The sequence below is a fragment of the Xenopus tropicalis genome, chromosome 5 (assembly GCF_000004195.4).
Source record: "Xenopus tropicalis strain Nigerian chromosome 5, UCB_Xtro_10.0, whole genome shotgun sequence".
Classification (NCBI taxonomy): domain Eukaryota; kingdom Metazoa; phylum Chordata; class Amphibia; order Anura; family Pipidae; genus Xenopus; species Xenopus tropicalis.
Genome location: NC_030681.2, coordinates 127,137,328 through 127,156,400, shown reverse-complemented (window position 1 = coordinate 127,156,400; position 19,073 = coordinate 127,137,328). Strand labels below are relative to the sequence as shown.

Genomic DNA, 19,073 nt, shown 5'->3' with positions numbered 1-19,073 from the left:
AATGGGTTTCTGGATAACAGATAACATACCTCTAGTAATTTCCTTGGTGTAATGTAATGTAGCCAACACTCAGCTTAGAGTATAATTTCAAATGCCAACCATTTATGCATTTATGCAGAAAATAAGTTGTGCATGTTTAGACATGTTTTTAATATTCAAGTTATTGTACTACTCTAGTATGCTAAGTTTATTATTTACATTTTACAGCAATTCAGAGAAGGTAAGGGAGAAGGGCATTTCTCCTACCTATAAGAACAGGAGGCTGGAGAAAGTTCTTGACTTTCTAAACTAGGACTGGCCTTATTGGTAGCATCGGGGAGACATGTAGAGTTTTCATGATGAGTGCATATCTGTTGGGGATCCATTCCTTTATTACTGCCAACTGGAAAATTTTCATTCCTGAATTCCTGTAAACAAATTAAGAACATTAGATGAAACACATATATAAAACCTTATTTGGGGGCTCAGACACATAAAACTGTAATGTGAATTGCCACCCCAAAACATTGTATGTATCAGTGCAAGGTTTGAAGGAAAACTATACCCCCAGAATGAATACCTAAGCAACAGATAGTTTATATTATGTTAAGTGACCTATTAAATAATCTCTCTAAACTGGAATATATATATCAGTAAATATTGCTCCTTTACATCCTTTCCCTTGAGCCACCATTTAGTGATGGGCTGTGGCTCCCTCAGAGATCACATGACCAGAAATAATGCAGCTCTGACTGTAACAGGAGGTAGTATGGAAGCAAAAGGCAAAACTCTGCCCATTAATTGGCTGATGGGGCCTAGCATGTATGTGTGCCTTGGCTTGTTTGTGTGCACTGTGAATCCTATGGTCCCAGGGGGTGGCCCTTAATTCTTAAAATGGCAATTTTCTATTTAGGATTACCCAATAGCACATTCTACTAAAAAAGTATATTTTTATGAAAATGGTTTATTTAGATGAAGCTGGGGTTTAAATATGAGCTGTTTATGCAATGTATTTTTATAGAGACCTACAATATTTGGAGGTATAGTTTTCCTTTAAAGGGATCCTCCACCCAAGTTTTCTTGCACAATAAAAAAAAATTTAACTTTCCAACATACATTAATTATCCCTTTCTTCTTCCCTGTAGGTATTTAATCAGCTGGCCTGCAACATTATTGCAGAAATCAGATCCAGGAATGCACACAATTTAAACAGGCAGTTACTACTTTTAATATCAATTATGTCCACAAATAACTTTTAAAACAACTGAAAATATGGAATTATTGTACACTGGAAAGCGGCTTGAAATTGCATTTTCTTTCATTATACAAATTTAAGGGTTATTTATGAATGCAATTGTGCACAAATTCCTGGTATTAAAATGCTATTTACAAAGGTAAATTGCATGGTTCAGCCTGCTTTGATGATTCTGAACACATGAGGAGTCATTTAAATTGCTGGGGCGCAAGTGTAAGAGCACTAAGGGGCGCAAGTGTAAGAGCACTAAGGGACGCAAGTGTAAGAGCACTAAGGGGCGCAAGTGTAAGAGCACTAAGGGCACGTAGAACATGTAGGAGGGGAGGACGCCTACATTCTTCCCCTTCTGCCCCTTTTGAAACAAGTGTAACACAGCTTGTGCTAGATTCAAAGAGAAGCCTGATGGTCTCTGCCCTCCATTATGGCCTGCAGCGATCTAGGCAATGCCCCACACAGTAAGCAAAGGGCAAAAAAATGGCCAATGAACCTAAGGTGTAAAATATAAAGTGCAGGGACACAAGGGAGCCCTGGAGTTGTAACTCCCAAGGCAATATTTGCATGTTGCATGTACACGCAGAATGCATGCAACTTACAAAGATAAGGCTTCATAAACAGAAGTCCCTTTGTCACCACTATATGTACTTCCAGCACTGAGTTTCCCATAGATTCATAGATGTAAAGTGGTGGCAAAAGCAGTAGTTAAAGCACCAAGTCTGACATTAGCCTGCAAGGTACAAAAACAAGAGCAATCTTCAATTCTGCTTTCCGAAAACATTAAATATGTATATATCCCTGGACTTTTCCCCTATCAGCATGCCCAGAAATATTTTGCTCTGTGGGAGCCATTGCTTTAAATTTCAGTGGCCGAGTAATTCTTTGTACATAAAAAGGTACAGAGACGTTTCATACACAACTTATAAATCACAGCACAGCTAGAGCCAAATGGAAAAGATAAATGGCAGCAGTTACACAAGGAATATCCGGAAAGAGTAGAACAATTGCTCACAGGGGAAAGAAACCCGGGAGCTATCCATTTAATGGAATATAGAAAGTATGACAGGACCTGAAAGGTGTCAGGGCAAGCCATGGTATTAATCATAAATAAAACACATTTATCTCCCACGCTAAAAGCCTTTCTGCAACATGGAGCTGACTGCGATACAGCAATACAAAGGGCAAGTTTCTTTTATATGGCACAAAACACTCTATGCGGCCAACCTGACAGAACACGTTTGTCTCCGGCCCATATGGACCTGCTGGGCTGAACATTTTATTCTTCAATGCAAAACACTTGGTATTTAGCGCTAGCAATGGTTTCTCATTCCCCAATTATTCTATCAGGTTCTTTTGTTAACCTTTATGTGCTGCTCGCTGTTTGTAATTAGGTTTTCAAAACGCTGTCTCCATTAGTCTGCATTAGCTGCCCTGGCACATAGGGCATAACACTGACCTCGCCTGCTGAGAGGTTTCTCTCTGCCACATTGGCTCGGAATGATTTGGCGCTGTAGGAAAGCAACATACACAAGGACAAAGCGGAGAGGCCCTCGTCATTGCATTTATTAACGTCTGCTCCTTTGTCCAGAAGAAGATTAATCATTTTATTGTGACCGCTGACCTGGAAAAAAAACCACAGAATTTATGTTATTATGGGTGATTCCCAGCTGTGTGCTACAACATAGAAGCCCTTCTTACTATCTGCTCACAGTACTGGTTCCCCCCTGCCCACCAGGAACATTAGGGAGTGTTGTGGGCTGAGTACAAACCTAATAATTGAAACCTAATGAAATGCAGGGTCTGTGCTGGAATGTACCTCAGCTTTTCTCCATGGAGGGGACTTTCTGTATCTTAATGCTGTTGTATTAGGTGCATAATTGATTACATGGTGAATTAAGTACACATGATGTGTGGTATTTACAGCTTTCTACTGTATCTTTTTGACTTTTCTACATCTATGCCCTTTTACGGGGATGGTTGGGGGACACGGTAGCTCAGTGGGTAGCACTTCTGCCTTGCAGCACGTGCTACCCACTGCCAAGGACACTCTCTGCAAAGAAGTGTGTATATTTTCCCCATATATATATATATCTATATTTCCGACTCCCTCCCCTGAGTTCTCCTAAATGAAACTTACCTGCGGTGGTTCAGTGAAGGGAGACTGGGGGATCGCGGGAGCGCCCTGGGGGGATCGGATCTGGCCCACCGGGTTTTTTCCCGGTACCCCGGCAGCCCAGTTCAACACTGTGTCAATTGTTTGATTTCCCTATGAACATGGTTGCAGAATATGTTGGTGACCTATAAGCAAAATGCCATAATAACAACCCTAACCCTAGGGAATGGTGGGATGATTTATGGCATTAGGGAATGTATAACTGTTATAACTTTTATATTACTGGCACGTAGCACTTAAAAGCATTTGCCACTAATCCAGTAGATCTAATAACTGGAAACAATTGGGTGCAGCCATTTTAAGGACTCATGTGCTCTTGAGATGAAGGTGGCTGCCTTTAACAGGGTGATTGATCTGATGTTTATGGATAAGCTCTGCCAGACAGCAGTGCTACATTTATCATCAGATGGAGACGAGTCCTTGGATGGAGCTGTGATATATGACTGGGAAGGCCAACATTGTGACATTACCTGCATTTTACTCATTTGCAGCAGTGGGAGCTGGGATATGGTACGGCTCCTGAAGAGTGCCATTACTGTGAGAAGCATGACTGTGAGTATATGTGCAAGAGGGGGCTGCTCACTGAGCTGTGGAGGTTAGGGGGGAGGAGATGCCATTAAAACATGTAAATCACATTATCTTATTGATTCTGTTTTCTAATGATATATTTACATGACAGGAAAAGCAGAATTAAGAAAAATTCAAATGCTTTCAAGCATGTATTCTTCTTCTAGGTTCTCTTCTGAGCATTTTTATCATTTGTATTCATTAGAATTTGCATTTTATTTATCTTCAATTCATTTTTTCATTGCCTGCAGCCTATACCTCCAACCCACAGATAAGTGCCTTGTATCTGCATGACAGCATATGGGTTGCCAATTTTCTTCTTGCTTTCAACACTAAAATAACGTTAAAGAAATCTGTATATATATATATATATATATAGTCATATGAAAAAGTTTGGGAACCCCTCTTTATTCTTTGGAGTTTTGTTTATCATTGGATTATGGATGAAGGTATTTTTGACCATTCGTCCATACAAAATCTCTCCAGTTCAGTTAAATTTGAGGGCTGCCGAGCATGTACAGCCTGCTTCAAATCATCCCATAGATTTTAGATGATATTCAAGTCGAGGGACTGTGACAGCCATTCCAGAATATTGTAATTCTCCCTCTTCATAAATGCCTTTGTAGATTTCCAACTGTGTTTAGGGTCATCGTCTTGTTGAAATATTCAACCCCTGCGTAACTTCAACTTTGTGACTGATGCTTAATCATTTTCCTCAGGAAATTGAGTTGAAATAATCCGACCCTCGACTTTAACAAGGGCCCAAGTCCCTGAACTAGCCACACAGTCCCACAGCATGATAGAACCTCCACCAACTTTGACAGTAGGTAGCAGGTGTTTTTCTTGGGAGTCTCATCAGTCCAAAATTTTGTTCCGAAATGACTGTGGCTTATCTAAATTAGCTTTTGCATACAATAAGCGACTCTGTTTGTTGTGTGAGTGCAGAAAGGGCTTCTCTCTCATCACCCTGCCATTCAGTGCAAATTGCGCTGAATTGTAGAACGATGTACAGATACACCATCTGCAGCAAGAGGTTCTTGCAGGTTTTTGGAGGTGATCATTGGCTTGACTGTAACCATTCTCACAATCCTCCACATATGCCACTCCTGTATTTTTATTGGCCTGCCAGACCTGGGTTTTACAGCATTCCATTTCCTGATTACATTCCTTACAGCTGAAATGGACAGATTAAGGCTAATGCCATACTGAGGTGTAGGGCGTATATGCCATACTGAGGTGTAGCGTATATTTTCGGTGAAGGCAACAAACGTTATCTCAGCAGAAAAACACTTGCCGAAAATACCGCCCTACACCTCCTACATGTGCCTGCACCCGAATTAATGGAATACGCTCGGGTGCAGGCGTATTCCATTCATTCGGGTGCAGGCACAAGTAGGAGGCGTAGGGTGGTATTTTCGGCAAGTGTTTTTCTGCTGAGATAACGTTTGTTGCCTTCCCCTAAACCATGATACTGAACTGCGACAATGATGCACTGATATACTGTGATGCATTAGGGTTAAGCTGTGTTGCTCAAGCACATTTTTCACATGTAAGCAGGGTTGCAGAGCTTAGGGGTCATTTATTTGCCACAGACATAGTGTGCAAAGTACACTTCCTAACACAACTGCAATGTTTTTTTACCCAGAATGCAGTACTTTTCCTTGAACTGCAACATTGTTGCACTTACCAGGGGGAGATGCATCTGACACAATTGCAGGTGATGCATCTAAATTTACACAGGGCACAACTGTGCTGCAGGCCAGTTGGCATCATTTCCGGCATTTAGTGTGAGAGTGACGTGTGCAACCAATTCAAGCACAATTATACAGGGCATTTTAAAGGACAATGAAAGGTTAATATAAATTAAAAGTAAGTCTAAAGGCATTCTTTATAAGTACTTACTGCATATCTAAATTCCCAGATCCCTGCTTGCTTCTCTGAGATATGGTGCTGGCAGCCTACAGCAGTGTGAAGCCTACAGTGACATCACTGAAATCTCTCTCCCCTTCCTGTAGGTGCCAGCGGCAGCCTTCCTATTCTCTGAGCATGTGTGTAACTTGATCCTGTCTCCTGTTCTGAGCTACACATGCCCACCAGCCAATCAGAAGCGGATCTGGCAGAGGGGAGGGGGGGAGGGAATGAAACACATGTGCAGTATGAAGCAAGGAGGGAGAGGAAGGGAGAATACCTTTTTAGAGATGGCTGCCTGTTCTAGAAAATGTGAAGTAAGTGTGACTGAGTAAATATTTGATTAGGTGAGCCAAAAGTGTGGCGTTTTTACTAAACAATAGGAGGACTATTGGGCAGTATGCTTTTTAAATTTTGACATGAATTCTCCTTTAAGGCAAGTATGGGATGAATGGAATTTTGCCCTCTTCAACAATCATATATTGCTCTTCATAGGGCTATGGCACACAGGATAATTTTCAGTGTTCAATCGGGTTGCTACCTGTTCAGTTTTGACCCGGACAGCTCCGTTTTCAGAAGGGATGACTGGGTCAAAACTGCCTGCATGGTTTTCCAAATTAGGAAATCTGGACAGGACTCTCCTTGACTGACATGGTGATCAACTAATGGCTGTGTCATAATAATGCCCACTGACACCACAGTCCTGCGCCCCTCCCCCCGCCCTGTGTCATCACCACACCACCTCCATGATGTCACCGTCCGCCTCCTGCCCGGAGTGCCAGAAAGGTGGCAACCCTACCTCCCAAATTATTAATCACCACAAGAATAAAAACTGTGAAATAAGTTAGTTAATTAGGCGCAGTAGAATTTACCTTAAGTTTTTTCATTCACTGGAGATTAGTGAAGTTGTCCCTGCCTGCCCCTTTCAAGCTTCTCTGCATTGTCGTTTGCTTGATATTCAAGTTACGTAAGCTTCTATGCAGTTTTTGCAGAAGTTGCATAAATTGCATAACTTTTACCGTTTACTTTCAACTCATGCAGTTTGCATAAGGACCGCAGCTGGGACCCATTTGGAAGTAGCGGCCTGACACTACAGTACACCTCTCCCCCACTGATGGCGGCCCTGAGTGTATACCTTGATATTTGAGTTAAATGTTTACATTTAGCGGGTGAAATACTTGAGACAAAAGTTGTACAGGCATTGGATCTGTTATTTTGGAAACTAGTTATCCAGAAAGCTCCAATTTTATGTGAAGGTCATCTTCCATAGACTCCATTTTAAGCAAATAAATCAAAATATTAAAACAAATTTCCTTTTTCTCTGTAATAATAAAACATAAAACCTTGTACTTGATCCTAACTATGATATAATTAATCCTTATTGAAAGCAAAACAATCCTACAGGGTTTACTTAAAGAATATCCACAGTATGGAAAGACCAATTATCCAGAGTGTCCTGAGCACTCTGGATAACAGATCCCATGCCTGTATAAGGATTATGGAGTCATATGTAAGATTAAAAGAAAAGCAATGGTGACAGTGATCTATAACTGTTATTACTCACAGCAGCAGCATGAAGGGCTGTATATCCATGGAAATCAGCCACATCCACATGCGCCAAATCATGTCTCAGAATTCTGGAAACACCATCGTAATCTCCCTCTCCAGACATCTGAATAAGCTGCTCAGCAACACGTTCACGGGGGCCACATGGACCAAACTTCTCACGGTTGCCATTCATGATGGAACTGATATCCCAGGCCAAGTACTCAGGGTTGTTCCTGAGATTGAGTTGGAATTTGAAATTACATTGTATACATTCAATTATGAATTCACAGCTTCCCTGCTATATACATTTCACAGACAGTATCTACTAAGTACCTTGGGGATGCATATGTGTGTCAGAAATGGCAGTGTCTAACATATTGCCGGGGGACCCAGTTTTGATATTTGCACAGGGCCCATTGCTTCCTAGTTATGCCATTCATTCCTTGGTGAAACAAAAGAGGTGCTTGCCTCCTGACATTCTTGTGCAGCTGCTTTAAATGCATGGCATTCATGCACACCTATTATTTTAAACCAAAGAAAAACCTATGTAAGTAGTGTTTTATTATATGAGGCACACCCAAGGCCCAGGCTGGCAATCTGTGGTTTCTGGCAAATCCCAGAGGGGTTGCTGTAAGATACCATAGACGGTCACTATTTATTGGGTTGATTGGGGGGGCTCTTTGGGCATCTGTGAACTTGAAATGCCAGGGCCTATTCTGAATCCTAGTCCAGACCTGGTACACCCTACACTGTCAATTAAACAATAGAAAGCTGAAAGCAGGAAGTAGTGTTCTGGATATTATGTTAGATGCCTGCTCAATCCAGCATTTATAGATTACATTTTTGCCTAACTATATTAGAAATATCTTTTACTTCACACAGCCGCCTATCTATTTTTACACTGAACTGGTCCTTTAAAGGTGTGCTCCTTTCCCCCCTGCCCCCACATGCAATCTTGCCAAAGCCCCTTATAGGCTAAAACAGAGGTCAGATTTTCTGCCTGACCTCTGCCTATCTCTTCCTTCTCTAAAATGTTTTATACAGTATACTGATCCCAAAAGGTTGGGGGTGGGGGCCATACTATTGAAAGTGCACAAACAGACATTTTAATACTGTGTATGTCCTAGAAGTGTGTGTTCCTATACATATATACTGTGCTTTCCTCAAGTTACCCTCTAGTGCTCTTGGCTGTATGCATAGTTACAACATCACAGATACCTTAGAGCAGCACTTTTGTATCATAGAAAAACTGTGCAAAAAAGGGCTTAATGTGGGATGCAGTTGTGCCAAATAATTACACAGCTTGGCATCAGTTCCCGTGATTGGCATGTGATGACGTCTGTGCCCCATACTGATCTGGCAAAAGTCATCCTATATTTATGTTTTGCCTGTACAAGTGTAAATGCATTTGTCTTTGAACTGACCTGTGCTTGAGAACATGCATTCGGATTTCATCCATGTCATTCATAATTTCTGTTCTGTAAGATGTAGGAGCTGGCACTTTCTCTGGATCTCTATAGAAATGTAAATCAAAGTCTTTATGCTCAGAAGCAGTGAGGGGGAGATGATCTGTGTTTGTAGAATAAGAGTAGATTTTCTCTGGCAGAGTATAGTTATCTTCCAGGAGAAGGAGCCTGTATCTATGCAACATAGGGTCTTCCTCCTGCTTCTCTACTGACTCTGGAGTGGGACAATCATTTTCATAGGATGCCTCTTTACACTGCTGAAGTAGCTCTGGGTAACAAGTCACAGAAAGAGATCCAGGCACTATAGTGCATAATCTTATGAGGTGTTGTCCAAGCCAAATTCCGACATCCTGATAACTATCAGTTTGGGTCTCAATGCCAGGTCCATATCGAACATCAGATTTGTACAGGCCCTAAAAGAAAAAGAGATCACCTAAATGGGACATATAAAAAAACAACTAGACCATATTGAAGGGTTGAAATTTCCAGCTGTAGAAGAAAATGCAAGTCATACACAATAAGACACTGCTGGAAACAAGGCATCATACTCCAAAATAGCCATCAACAAGGTGGCCTGAATGCAACACAGCAATTGTAACTATTTGTGCCTCCAGGATACTTTTTACATTTGCCACCAAGGTTTTTAAGATAATAACCTTTATCAGTATCACACAATGCCATTTTCTCAACAAGTCCACAGTAACAGATACTGATCCTTCATCTGGGAACTGTTATGAGTGGCCATAGATGGGTGCACGAGGGGGGCCAAATCATGCCCAGATATTGGCGACCTTGCAAACTTGCCATGTGAGAAAAAATGATTAGGACTGCACGAAATGCTTATTTTTGTGTTTACTAGTAGTTTATTGGCCTGACAAGGGGCTGTCCAAATGAGGGCCTGTTGGCCAGATGTAGCCCTCAACATATTTCACTGCCCACAGCATGCGTATAGGCTTCATATTCTCATTATACATTACATAACATTATAATGTTAAGTTAAACCAATCCCAAACAAGCATGAATATTCAATTAACTGGACCATTACTCAGTAAATGTTGGAAAGTACAATTCATGAACTGCTTTCAACAGGTCAAGTCCAAAAAATTTATTGTGCAAAAAGCCCATATTTAGAGTTTTGTGTGACATTATGTGCAATTCCTCCCTTTTTTGTTCTGTTCCAATACACACAAAGGGAATAAACATGTGTATAGCAAAACTTGTGTTACTGCAATACTTTTCTGTGAGAAATACTTTATTTTCTGGAAAAATTTCTGGGGTGCCAACAATTTGGGCCATGACTGTATATATATATATATACACACATACAGCAATAAAGGCTGTGTCTGTTTCCATAAATAGAAGGTGGGCTGCTTTTATAAATCCAATTAATAATTACAGATACCTGATATATTTTGTGTTCTTGCAATTCCATGGTTCCATAACCTTCTTTCCGACTAAGATAAAAATATCCAGTAAATTTGGAGCCATCGGGCCAAGTATAAACTCCTTTGCCATGTTGGTGATCTTTATAAAACTCCCCAGTGTAGCTCTGCATGGAGAAAAAAATATATTCCGTCACATCTGAAAAGTAGTGCTTCTTTTTATACATCATGGATAAAATGCCTGGAATGTTTTTTTGTTCTGAGTATAAATTTAAAATAAACAGCCCCTGCAATACAGAACTGACAAAGGAAAAAAACAAACTATCACAAGTGAAATGATACTAATTTGTTGAATGAAGATAACATAAATCAGCAACTGAGAAACTGATTAAGAAAACTTGGCACTACTCAGTGCCCACCTTGGTATATTACATGGTTCAGTATAAGCTACATATTGTGGGCTTTGGTTGAAATAATGGAATTTTTAGGAGACACCATGGTGTATTACTCTGATATATGGTGCTTTAGACTGAACAAAAGAGGCCCCTGTAGGGCTTTCAAGCATCAGACTGGCCTACCAGAGAATCGCCTAGTAGGCCAAGGCCTAGAGAAATTTCTACTAGCCCATCTCCATTCCTACCATGGGCCTATATAAAACCTATATTACTTGAAACTTTCTGATTGCAGTGAAAGTGGGCCCAGGCAGGGTGTTCTCTGGTGGGCCCTATGAGACTCAGTCCAACACTGGGCCTAAAAAACAGGGTATTATCAATAAGAGTCACATAAAGTAGCTAACCCACACAGACACACAACATTACTGGAAAGAACAAGCCATTTCAACCAATGCGGGAGATATCTGTCTGATAATAAATGATAGAAGAGGAATGAATGATGGTTATGCAGGCAGAAAAGAAAAAACAAAGCTCCCTATGTGTCTTAAATGCATTCTCCCAACATAATTTCCATCAGATCACCTCCATTGTCTTAAATTCTCCCAGGAATCTCTTGTGTCCTGTTGGCGGCACATTCACAGTATAGTCTATTCTTATTAAATTCTATTAAATTACTCTTCTTAAAATTATTATTAAAACCTTACTATAGTGAGCATGTGTCCAGAAAGGGATCTCTTGAAAAATGATAAAAGATTGCAGTGCACACTTTGATGGTACTGACTAGGCACTTTTCAGAGAAGAGAAGGGAAGCACTGACCCGAGGTAGAAACAAGTTGCCACCCTTAAGTGAATTTGAGATTCCATCCCCTTTAAAATCTCTGAAATATTTAATTAATGTATATTGGAACATTGGTGAGAATTACATTTTTTTTTTATTGATCAAAATGTTACTTTTGGCATACATCCCCATTAAAGAAATTCTTGAGGATACCCAAAATTACAGTGAACTTGTGTGGTAAATTATTCTTTTTTGGGTTTTTTTTTATATATAGTTAAACAATCTCTGTAGTTGGATTTATTATACTACCAGTATTATAGAAAATAGCAATACCAGTAATAAAAGTAAGCATTTCTGTTTCAAAAGACTTGCCAGGCACTGACTATTACAAAAATGCAATGCAGGGAGCTCAGACAGACCTGCCAACACTAATTGATTATTGGAGCCAAATGATTCATGTTGCATGGATTGATGTCAGCCTTACATGTCCTTCATACTGACCCATAGTTCAGCACAAGGCATGTCTCAGATACAATTATTTGCATGCATATTCATTAATATGTCCATATAAATTAGCTTTATTAATAAAAATAAAATACATAAATAAGATAAATATCTAAAAAGGCACAGAACAAATCAATTTTTATGTAAATACCATTGTGACGGGGATGCTAAATGCTGAAATATACAACAAAACGTAAGCATGGCTCATCAGACAGAAGATTATCATTTCAATTACAAAGGTGTAATAAAAATGAAAAGCCATTATAAATGTAATGTGGCCCACTGCAAAGGCATTTCTAAAATACAAAGTACTATTTGAGTAATTAAGGATTTAAGCAAATATAGATTTTCATAATATTAAGGCAATTAACTATTATGCATATGTACAATGCATTAGTACAATGCAGTTATACTTTATTTAAATGACAAATAGAGCCAGTTCAACCCATAGAAAATATAGTATAAATCATTATGTCTATGTCCATTGTCAAAGTGCCCTTATTTAGAAGTCTAGAAGATGGATCCTAGAAAGAGTCAACCTATAGAAATCTAATGGCGCCACTGGCATGGGCCATGAAAATGGAAGAGCCTGAATCTCTATCTTTGCACAGATTATAACAGGGGAGCATTGTACTTCATCTGCCCTACACAGTTCTATACAAAGACTCTCAATGATTGTCATGTGATTATGTTTATGTTATGTTGTTATGTTATTGGTTTTTAAAGAGATGAAGGGGAACCCTAAACTGTAGGCAGAGTATTCTTGTTTGATTCAGTGTTGGTTTGCTATGTCTTCCCTCTAAAATTGAAAACATAGCAAATATATTGGTTAGATAATTCCTTTAACCAGGTCTAGGCTGGTCTGCTAGAGTACCAGGGAAGCTCCTGGTGGGCCCAAGCTGCAGGACAATATCCTCCAATCATGTTTATTTCCACCACAAAACATATGCAAATTAGGGTTCGGATTCGGTTTGGGATTCGGCCAAATTTTTCACAATGAGTTTGGCCAAATCCCAAAATAGTGGATTCAGTGCATCCCTTGATGTAATGCACATTCAGTTCAGCATGACACTTGCTTGCTTTTCTTAGCTTATTAAATACACAATATGCATGTGACGCTATCCAAGACCTGATAGTTGTTAACTATGGAGGCCGTGCTCTCTGATGCATATGGATTATTGTGTCAGCCCAGGTAGTTCATTTCTAATTGAATCACTAGCTGAGTATAATTTGGCCTTAAGCCACTATTCTAGGCTCCACTAATGTGATGACACAATAAGTACCCTGTCCCTGTCAGTTTAAAACATTATGAATGTTATTTATTAATTATGGTAACCATCTGTCCAAGTGAATTGACCCATACCAAGCATTCACATATATATCCCAAATAGTATTGGTTAATGATGCAAGAACACAGTCACCATCAGTTTAACCTGCATACCTCTCCATTAACCCAAGTGAACACCCCATGGCCAAGCTTCAGATCCACAGAAACATCTCCTCTATACTGTGATCCATCAGGCCACTCCTGGAGTCCTATTGCTTCATTCAGGTCTATTGTAATCACTGATTTACTGAGATCTAGCTCCTTCTCTGGCTCCAAATTACTGCCCCCTTGCTCTTCATCTCTGCTTAGCTCCTGGCTTTCATTCAGGACTGACTCTGTCAAACCTTCCTTCATGTCCACCTCCTCCTGATTTCCTTCTGTGTCAAGATCCTCCTGCCTTCTTCTTTTGTCAAACTCCTCATCTTTCCCCTGTGACTTCAGCCTCACTGGGCTCTCTGCCATGTCTGCAACACATGTAACTGAGAAGAGAAATAAAATAGGAAGCATAAATGTCTAGTGTTTCAGCTAAGAGTTATAATGTAACAACCTGTTTTGTTTTTTGTTTTTTTTTTAAAAAATTGATAATGTAAAGAAAGCTGCCACTTTACACTTACTGGTTTTTAGTTTTCATGTTTTTTGTGGTTTCTGTATTATTTAGCTATTTATTTGTCAGCTCTCCAGCTTGCAATTGCAACAGCTATTGGTTGCTGGGGTCCAATTTATACTTGCAACCAGGTAGTGGTTTGACTAAGAGATGTAACATGAACAGGGCAGGGGTTTTGAATAGAATGATAAGTAATACAAATAGCAAATAGTATGTGGTTGCTGTGGTCAAAGGAAAATCATTCAAAAAACAGACTAATAAAAAAGACCTAATAAAAGATTACTAAGCGCAGGACATACCAAAGGTCAACTTAAAGGAAAATTACAATGGCACATCAGAAGAAGTAATTATGAAATGCAATAATTAGTCTTATTATTGATTAGACCCAATGCTCAGAAATTACCATATTAATCATACTTGACAGCAAATACATTGATTGTCTGATCCTAACACAAACGTAAATGTGATTAAAAAATCTTATTTAACTAATACACTCAGACAGAGGATGCTGGGAGCTGAAGTCCTACAGCTAAAGAGTTGGTGAAACAAAGTACTCCTACATACAAACTACAATAATTACATTAGAAGAAGAATGGAGAGTAAATGACTTTCCCCCTTACCAGTTTGGCACCATTAGCTATGAGCCCCTCTGAGGGTAACACCCCCAGTCTTCGCACATTGCCTTGCACTGAGTTGCGTTTCCATGGGCACAGACGGAACACAGAAAATGACAGGGACAGTCACGTGACTGGATGCGTCGCCTTGGTTACTGGCGCAGGTCGATGACGTTAAAAGGCAAACCTTGCTCGACAAAAGCTTTCACTGTGGGATTCCCATTTTCTTCCTTGTGGTTTGTTTCGTGTTTCTGAATATTTACTGTTTGCGCGTTACCTTTAGCCAATAGCCGCTACCTTGTCCCGCCTGTGTGTGGAACTGCGGGCAATGCCCGGAGTCAAAATGGCCGAGGGTTGTTCAAACAATTTTTAGACCATTGGTTTACTTGAATGCGGTTTTTAGAAATGAATGTTTGTTGCGCTTCATGGTATTACGCCCCTTCATGGAAGCACGCCTTGTAATTTAGGTAGGTTACCCAATAATATTCTTTAGTTGAGTTTATGGAAAGAATGGAATTGAGGTTCATAGAGATGGCTGCAAGCTCTGTATGTATGTATGTATGTATATCTTTATTTATAAAGCGCTACTTATGTACGCAGCGCTGTACAGTAGAATACATTAATACAAACAGGGGGTTAATAAGATAATGGATAAATACAAAGTATAACAATAAATACAAGATAAATACAGCTGCAATAAGTTAAGAGTCAAAGACACAAGAGGATGGAGGTCCCTGCCCCGTAGAGCTTACAATCTATATGTGTAAACATCTAGATTATATTAGGCCTTTATTTCTTTGGTAACTAGTAAAGTCTCTGGAGTTCCCTCATGACAGGGTCAGCTGCCATTGCTGGGTTAAAGGCCGGTGAGGGTTAGACTATCCAGCCCAAATGGGAGCCTGGGCTCCTCACCTGGAGAGGGGAATGGCTTGGGATGGACAGCAGTCTGTGATGTGTTTTCTGCATCATATAACCTACACACAGTATTTTGTCAGACTTTATAGTTTCCCACATCCTGCAGAGAGGCCATTTGTGCAGGACCCATGGGGGTTCAGCCATTTGCCCTTTCAGTGTGAGTGTTTTCCTGGAGTTGGGCAGGGGTGTCGGGGTGTGTATATATATATTTCTGGTTCCTGGGTACTAGATTTATAAACTGTGAGAGTTTTATATTACTAATTTCTGATTTTATGTAATTGTTTTTTCGTTATGTTTTGTTATTTGATGGGATGGTAATGGGTTAACAAGTTTGGTAAGTTTTGCTATACTACGGGGAGGGAAAGGGTTACTTTGTTCCTATGTATAACTGGGTGTGACCCTTTGTGGGTATATAATCCCTCCCCAATATGGACTCTAGGGGCTTCTGAGGAAGTAGCGGGAGGCTACGAAACGCGTTAAGCGCTAGGTCCTTTTGGAGATGTATTTGAGCTTTTACTAAGATGGAATAAAGATTTTTTGATTTTTATCCAGTGGTGCTCCGCTATATGTATTTCTTAGGGGTGTCGGGATTCCCTGCTCTTTAACAAGGCACCTCACCCTGGGCTTCTTTTGCACCCCAATTGCTGGAGCGCCTCAGTAGGAGAAGGCAGTGTTAGGAAAGATTTAATAGCTCTGGGAAGCTGCCTCGCAAGAACATGCAGTGGTTTCAGTTTAAAAATAACAATAAACATGCATTTTTTGTAATTAAAACAATAGGCAAAAAGTATGTTTGGCATGAGCCCTGTTCATTGAACTTACATTGAATATTGACAGTTACCAGGGGCTGTAAAGGGCAACCGTCTTTCTGTAATTCTTTTCCCAACGGGCTAATAGACCCTGCACTCCGGTTGGGGAAACAATACTTAATACTTTTTTTTTTAACTATTTCTAGGCCACCAGAGCTTCAGGGGTGGGCAGCCATATTGTAAAGTGCACATAAGTATAATGAGTGAGTCTCCCCCCAAGCTTACATCACACACACATGCTCAGAATAAGCAAGTTGTGCCATTCATGTGCCCAGCATTGGCTGGTGAACCATGCAGCTTGGTTTAATACCCTTGAAATCCCCAAGTATATGGTTTCTCCATTGCAATAATGCCTTTCTGAGTGAATCTATAACACTATGAAATGGTTCAATCTAATTGGTTAGATGAAAGTAGTTTTGAGGGAAAGGTACAGCAGATTAAAGCTTTCCCCCCCCTTAGGTACATGTTGTGTCGCATTTGTTCTTGCTTTGTGGAATCCTGAAAAATTGCTGGGATTTGGCCAAATCCTTATATTTTATAGTTTGTCATATTAATTTTCTATACAACTGCTCCAAGTGTATTATAAATAAACTAGATGGTCTTATGCCTTAGTCTTTGTAGACAGTGCTTCTAAAGGGCCTCTCTTGCCAAAGCTTTCTATGTAGCTGTTGCAGTAGGTCAGATGTCTGGGAACTTAAAATAACTACAGCACATGTTTCTTTCAGCCAGGAGCCAAGGATATGTTAGGATAGGAGCCTAACTATACATCTCTCCAAACATGAACAGTGACAGACTCTTTAAAGTGACAAACTCTTTATTTATTAGCAATGTTAAGGCTGCCTGCAAGAAGAACCTGCTTATGGATGAAGGAGTGACCTGTTGTATTAATGTCTCCATGCAACAGCCGTTCCCAGACATAAACCTCTGTACCCTTCGGATACCTGTGTTTGATAACCCTCTACAAAACCTGTCTGATCACTTTGACCAAAGTGGCGACTTGATTGAACACACAATAAGCAGAGGCGGAAAGTGCCTTGTCTATTGCAGGCATGGACGCAGTCGTTCGGCCACTATCTGCATTGCATATTTGATGAAGTATAAAAATATGTCCCTTCAAGAGGCTTTTCAGGTAGAGTTGAATACAGTGTACTGTGTGCAGGTAATTTTGGGCTGCAGCTTGGAACCTGCATGAGGTGTGTGAATGTGAAAATAATATTTCTGCACAGCTCCGCTATGATATTGATCCGATGAGTAGAATATGATTGTGCTACATCCACACCCAGTGTAAAGCCAGCAATTAAAGGTCAGTGGTGGTCATTTATACCAGCGGGGTAGCACCACATAATGCCATGTTTGCTGAATGGATCTAGTTTACCCATGAGTCTGTGCAGTTTACAGTACAAAATAGTCTGAAACAAAGTTTTGGTACCTGTATGGTGGCCTGCTAATATGGACTGTAATTTATGTTCTATAGAAATCAGTTGGTTCATGAATTGTGCATTTTTAAAAATCTAATCTGCTAGTGTTCCATATCTGCTAGTATGGAAATAAATAGAAGCTGAAGTTCTTAACCTTTTTATTGGAACAAATGGAACAATAGTACTATCCAGGTCTGGACTGAGATTTAAAATAGGCCCTAGCATTTTAAGTACAGAGGGGCCCAAACAGCCTCCCACCAGCCCAATAAATAGTGTATGTCTATGGCATCTTATAAATGCCAGAATATATTGCCAGTCCAAGTCTTGTACTATTCAGGTTACTATCTGTGTGGTGTTACCATGTGCTGGTGTGGGTACCCATGTTATTATGGTTACTCCCAAAGACGTAACTAAGAGGTTCCTTGGCCTCGGATGAAATAAGAGGGGGTGTGTGTGTGTGTGTGCTGAGCCAACAACTGATATGAAGGACATTCCTTTAGATGCACTGTCTAATATACTGGTCTGTATGAATTATAATAATGCACAGTCACCTGAATCTCTTTATTAAAAAAAAAAATATTTTGGTGTAGGTGGTGAAAGCAGGAAGACCAGGAATAGAACCCAATGAAGGGTTCTGGTCTCAGCTGAAACAATATGAAGAATCGCTGCAAAGGAGCCAGTGAGCTAAAACGATGGAGCCCTGCTGTTCCTGCATACAGTCTTCATTGTATGACTGGCAAGATGACATGGACAATATTATTACCTGTATGGCATGAGAATTTTAGGCAGGAACAGTGCACTTGATGTAGGCCATAGTTTTCCAGCCTTTAGCCCTCTAGGAATTAATCAGGAGCAATTCCATGACTAATAAAAATAAATGTTAATAAAAGCAACAGCTGGACCGCACACTTCCCAAGTCCAGTAAATATATATGCCACTTAATATTAGACAAAGATGTCTTTGGTAACTGTAAGAGATGAAATTGTATTAAATAAACTTTCTCTTCTAGTTCAGAGATTGGAACTCCCTCCATCTGTGCACCCCTCCTCTTTTCCCTGTCAAGAAGTGAAAAAAATAAATACACAGTGTGGGGGGCATCAGGAAGGTAACCTTAGGGTGGCGCGGGCACGAAATCGCCACTGCCTGGTCATGACCCCATTGCACTCCCAGCTCTGCCACTTGCTGTCTGTAGCTGAGGTAATTTCAGGTGGGTGTAAGGCCTCTTCTACTATGAGTTTCCCTCTCTGATGAGGCTCGATTTACATTACATAAAACCAGAAATAGCTCAGTATGAATATTATGGCCAGCATCAGAGCTAAAAACCCAATAATATGTTCAGGGCACCACCCCAATTTATATACCAGGTGTGGGCAGAAGCGAGAAGACTAACATGGCATTACAGGACATTGTCAGAAAACGCCAGTGGTATGACATACTTGTAAT

The 19,073-nt window shown here is 40.2% G+C and overlaps 2 protein-coding genes across 6 annotated transcripts in view; one reads left to right on the top strand and one right to left on the bottom strand.

Annotated features, from left to right (window-relative positions):
* ankmy1 (ankyrin repeat and MYND domain containing 1) overlaps positions 1–14,606 on the bottom strand; it is a 28,498-nt gene extending 13,892 nt beyond the window's left edge. For 2 of the 3 annotated variants that reach the window (XR_001924512.2, XM_031901408.1), the window contains exons 1-7: positions 14,498–14,605; positions 13,388–13,752; positions 10,293–10,439; positions 8,849–9,303; positions 7,441–7,657; positions 2,685–2,849; positions 247–407 (exon numbers count right to left, since the gene is read on the bottom strand). Coding sequence is in view for 2 of the 3 variants with exons in the window: in XM_031901408.1 (XP_031757268.1) it covers positions 247–407; positions 2,685–2,849; positions 7,441–7,657; positions 8,849–9,303; positions 10,293–10,439; positions 13,388–13,735 (1,493 nt within the window). In the remaining variant the exon portion in view is untranslated. 3 annotated transcript variants of the gene reach the window in all.
* A 43-nt stretch (positions 14,607–14,649) lies between these two features.
* Positions 14,650–18,645, top strand: dusp28 (dual specificity phosphatase 28). Of its 3 annotated transcripts, none has more exons than XM_018093772.2 (3): positions 14,650–14,727; positions 16,938–17,341; positions 18,221–18,645. In XM_018093772.2, the coding sequence occupies exons 2-3, from the start codon at positions 16,991–16,993 to the stop codon at positions 18,311–18,313; spliced, it is 444 nt and encodes a 147-aa protein (XP_017949261.1). In that variant the 5' UTR covers positions 14,650–14,727; positions 16,938–16,990; the 3' UTR covers positions 18,314–18,645.
* Positions 18,646–19,073: the final 428 nt, after the last annotated feature.

Excerpts from the sequence above, each read along its gene's own strand:
- dusp28 (XM_018093772.2), top strand. The coding sequence starts at position 16,991 with ATGAACAGTGACAGACTCTTTAAAGTGACAAACTCTTTATTTATTAGC. Across the intron at positions 17,342-18,220 it reads CCCTTCAAGAGGCTTTTCAG|GTGGTGAAAGCAGGAAGACC; the intron begins GTAGAGTTGAAT and ends ATTTTGGTGTAG.